The sequence below is a fragment of the Frankliniella occidentalis genome, unplaced genomic scaffold, assembly GCF_000697945.3.
Source record: "Frankliniella occidentalis isolate FOCC.00 unplaced genomic scaffold, Focc_3.1 Scaffold46, whole genome shotgun sequence".
NCBI lineage: Eukaryota > Metazoa > Arthropoda > Insecta > Thysanoptera > Thripidae > Frankliniella > Frankliniella occidentalis.
In genome coordinates this window covers 1,836,408-1,841,143 of record NW_026267176.1, presented here as the reverse complement: position 1 = coordinate 1,841,143, position 4,736 = coordinate 1,836,408, and the positions used below count along the sequence as shown (strand labels likewise).

The window sequence follows — 4,736 nt, the reverse complement described above, 5'->3', positions numbered from 1 at the left end:
AAACGGCAACGGCGACACGGCAGACCCCGCGCCGCGCCCCTCCGCACGCACGCGGCACCGCCCGCCGGCCCACCCCGGCCCCCCGCCGCGTCGCGACCCGGCTACGAGGGGCCTCAGAGAGCAAGCTGGCGCGGGGTCTCGTAGTGGCCGACCAGTGCATGGCTAGGTAATACACACTGGTGAAAAGCAAAAAGGGCGTACGTCCAAAGAAAAGTAAGTAAAGGAAGATGGACCATGATATCGGTCGGGGTACTCACATCGCACTCCAGTACTGCACCAGCTTCCACCGGAGAATGTGCGAGTGTTGGGTTCTCGATGACACTCGACGGTGGGATGGGGAGCCAGGAAGGAGTCGATTGACAGACATCATCATGCACATTTCATATGTGGTCCTGCCATGGAAAAACACTTTATTGTTTAAAATTCATCATTTCTGGTTCTGTTTACATACTAAATACATACTTTAAAAAAGATGACTCATAGAAGTTTCATGTGAAAGATATTACTACCAGGCACAACATTTTTCTCAGGCACATACATGAATGATTTATTGTAATTTAAATGCAGTTGGAATCAAGCCAAACACGATGTCAAATTGTAAAGGAAACATAACTTATAATTAGCGTATTCTGTAAAATAGTAAAAATAATCTTTAGCAAAAAGTAACAGGAAAAATTAACTCTGCGGGTAGAAGTTGATTCAATATTTCTATTTAGTCACACGACTCCTTTACAGCGTTGTAACTTTACTATCACATCAGCCCACATTACCAAAAACAAAGAAATTGATGTGGTGCAAAAAGAGCGAACGAGCAACAGACAAGGATCAAGTTTCCCAAGCCATTAAAAATTTCAATAAATTCAAAACTTAAGTTGCTGTTTAGGATGTTATGCCTATCACATTATGCTGTCTTGTGTGGGGCCTGTAAAAGAGTAGAACAAAAAAGTTAATAACGATGATTGTGCCACAAGTGGTTCAGAGAGTCTACCCTATGAGGCCTGAGCTACACAACAGAAAAGAGAACACTGACATGGAGACAAAATCAAATGGAGAATTCTCACCTGCTTCACAGCTCAGAACAAATGGCGTTCAAAAGGGTTCAGTCATGATCTGGCCGATCCTTCTGCCTTTCTTCTTTGAAGTAAACTTCTCTATTTACAACTGATGCATTGAGCCTTTCCAACTCAACACTTTCGGTGAGGGAGGACACCAGTTGGGCTTCCCCTTCATGGTAGCTTTTGCTTCGATTATTTTCTGCTTCTCGTTGCTCATATTCTCGTTTCCGTTGTTCTGTAATCCGAATACGGAAAACTCGGAGGTTAGGTCAGAACTATCTGTGTACCTATCTTAGCAATTTTCTATTTTCCCACACTAACCTTGTCTTCTTTTTTGGCCATGCGCAGTTGATCGAGGCATTTTCCCGCCAGTTAGCACATACTGTTTGTAGGGGCCTCGCACTCGCGATCGCGTCGGAAGTTGGCTTTTCACCTGTTCGGACGTAGACGTAGGCTGTTCCATTGTTCATCAACTAGGGCTGCAACACCATCCAACGAAACAAACCGAGACGAAGAGGACCACAGACACGGAGGTTATGGGCGGATGCTGTCTCGGGTCTCGGTGCCAAACACGAAGAAGCTGGTATGAGAAATTGCGGCTTATCGAGTTTTCATGCTAAAACCAACGACAAGCACTGCACCCGAAGGTAACCTTGCGCACTGAGCAGGCAAAAATTTGCTAAATGTACGTCGCCCCTTTCACTAAGCATCGGGTCGGTTTTGCTACAGATCGGGATCGGGGACCTGCACGCGCGGTGGCGCGAGAGCTTGTGCCAGTTGGGTTGCCTACGCGGGCGATCGCAGGCGGACCCCGGGCCGGCTGGGCGCGAGCGTCACGTCATGGGCGGGCACGGCGGCTGCGGGCGGCGGCCGGGGCCGAGTGCGGCACTTCCTACTACAGGTCGCTATCCTCGCCACCCCCTCACTATGGCTGGCTGGCCCGCACTCCGTCTAGGAAAAGGAACGGAGGCTATTGTGTCGGCGGCGCTGCGCTTTACACGTCTCTGCTCGAGCCGCACATGGGCGGTCTGCGCTGTGATCTGTTGAGAAGACAGCCCCCGAGGCACCTGCTCACATCGGCGAATGAAAAGATTGCATTTTCTCTCCGCTTAAACACTATTTGTTTTTGCAGACCCCCCGCCCCGCGGGGGAAGGGGGGTATGTACCTCCCTCCACACTCGACTTGTATCTTACAAACATAATAAGTGGAGTCTATTGCCTACGAGGAGGAAGCTTTTAATCAGAATTTAATTACCATCGCAGCATGGGTACATCGCAAGGGCGCGCTACCCCCACCGCTCTGACAATCAATCAGTCAGCGCCTCTCATTCTTCCCCTCTCTCCCTCTTTCTTTCGTAAGCGGCGCACTTCGCCGTCTCTTTCTCTCTGCAGACGCGCACGACCGTCGCAACTCACCCTCGACTCCCTGGCAGATACGTCCGACCGGGGCGAGGACACTCCGGCACTAGAGCAGACAAGGGCCGACAGGGACGACATGTCCTCCGAATGGGAGATCTATTAGTTCTTCGCAGCGCCACTCTACGTTTAATCTAGAGCATTTCGAGGACTAAAATTTAAAATCCTGCTATGACCCGAACGCGAGGAGTGCGGGCGTGGGGAGGGGGAGGGGGTGGCCGTTTCAAAAGCCCTCAACCTATAATCATAGCACGAAATTGAATAGCAGCAGAACACCAAACTTTGAACTAAACTTAATGGAGGTTAGGCTTTTTGCACCATCCGCTTCGTGACCACCAAAGTTGGTCACTCACCCGCGCCGCGCAGAGCAGCCACCACCAGATGACCAGGGCGCGTCGTCGCCCACCCTATAAGGTGCCCGTCGACGCCCCCCCAGCGGTCGAAGCAGAGCGAGGGCACCGGTCGGGGCACCGCGGCCACCGCGGCGGGCACGCACTGTGAGTGGCATTGTGATCTCGATACGGACCCCGCGGGGGCAGGGCGTGGCGTGGCGGGCACACTGCCGCGCTCTGCGCCGCTCTGCGCCGCCGTCGGGTCGAGCCTGGCGCGGAAGAGGCCTCCCGCAGTAAACGCTTGATTAATGAATATGACTTCGCAAGCCGACAGGTCGCCATGGGACGGCTACACCTTCTACACCTGCAGCACAAGGCTGCTGCTGCTGCAGCTGCCGCTGCCGCAGCTGCGAGCCCCGCGCGCGCGCTCTGGCACGGCGCAGCTGCGGAGGGTGGCTATGGGAAAGCGACAGCGCGGCGGAGGCTGAACCCCGCTGCGTCGTCGGTCATGTGACACCGCGTGACTCCGCGTGACACATTGTGACGACCCGCCTCTCTCCACTCACACACTCTCGTCGACGTCGTGTGGCCTTAAAATTCGACCGCTAGTTACTTTGTTAGTTTGTCGACAAATTATTTCGTCCACAATAAATCACAATCTGCGTGGTGGTCGCGGTTGCAGTCGAGGAAGCATAGTTGGGGGGCGGCTACGGGCCGGTCGTGTAGTCGTTTCGTTCCGTGACGCAACCACGGTCTCGGGTTCAAATCCCTCCGGTGGCGCGGGGCGGGTGCGGCCGACAGGGCTGTGCGTCGTGCGCCGCGCGGCCGCTGCACTCGGCCTGCTGTGTGTCGGGCCGGGGCGGATAGGGTCAGGTCGCGGCCGCGCGGCGCTCCGAAACATTGGCGGAGTCGTGTCTGTCACATTTGTCATGATAAGCCGCGACGCCGGAGCCCGGGTCCAGCTGTCTGCCGAGCAGCACCGCCGCGCCGTGGTACAGCCCGGGCCCCGCGGTGGTGGTGTGTTGTGTTGCGTGCGGGGGCCAGGACCGCGGAGATAGACATACCAGTTTGTCTAAGACTTGAGTGGAAAACGAACAAGCGCTCTGATTTAGCTGTTTTTCGTCGAGCTGAAAAAACTGTCATGTCGTCGCGTGTGTATGGACCTTCTTGAAATATGGGGCACACGACGTAGAAGCCTCCTTGACAGCTCGGTCTTGTTCGAGTTCGACCACACTAGCACTATTCGGGAACATATGAAAATCTGCGAATTGAAACGTTTCGTTTCTGACTGAACTGGCACATTAACACAACAACCCCCCACCCCCACCCCATCTTAACGTAACATTTTGATAAGCGCTTGTAAATTTAAAGTGTGATGACCTGCGGTGACATTTTCTGTTGCCTTTACCCCTCTCGACCCTTCCCCTGTCTGGACTGCCCGGGCCTGCCTCCTCATCCACGAGGGATGGCTCCATTGCGTGCGGCTCTCTCTTTGTGTCGGGTGGGCAGCCATTGTTGTTTTAATAATCTCTTTATAACGCCGGTGACCCCAGCGGTCATGTGCAAGTCAGCAGCCAATATCCAAATCACGATCGTAGGAGCTGTGCAGCGAAGGGGAGAGGGGGGGGGGAGGAGATATCGAACACACACGGAGTTACGCCAGTCCAGAAGGGCCATGACTGAGCGGTTTGAAAAACGCTAGTAATCGAACAGGAGCAGAGATAAGACTTGAAAAAAAATCAAAGAGCGTTCTGCAGATTACCTTTCTCTATAAAATATCGCACGAAACATTAAGCTAGCAGGCATTATTATTAATATATTGGCAGTTGTAGGTGTTGGCCAGGGGCGTACTGGCCCGGCGGGGAACCGGGGAAACCCCCCCCCCCCCCTAAGGGGCCCGCAGTTTGTGTACGTGGAGGATGAGGAGACAAAG

General features: G+C 53.7%; 1 protein-coding gene across 1 annotated transcript; it reads right to left on the bottom strand.

Moving 5' to 3' along the window:
- Positions 1 to 374: 374 nt before the first annotated feature.
- Positions 375 to 1,768, bottom strand: LOC113201884 (uncharacterized). Its single transcript, XM_026415848.2, has 3 exons — positions 1,377 to 1,768; positions 1,062 to 1,290; positions 375 to 922 (listed from the first exon to the last, which is right to left on the bottom strand). Exons 1-2 carry the CDS (start codon positions 1,516 to 1,518, stop codon positions 1,100 to 1,102), a joined length of 333 nt encoding a protein of 110 aa, XP_026271633.1. The 5' UTR covers positions 1,519 to 1,768; the 3' UTR covers positions 375 to 922; positions 1,062 to 1,099.
- Positions 1,769 to 4,736: the final 2,968 nt, after the last annotated feature.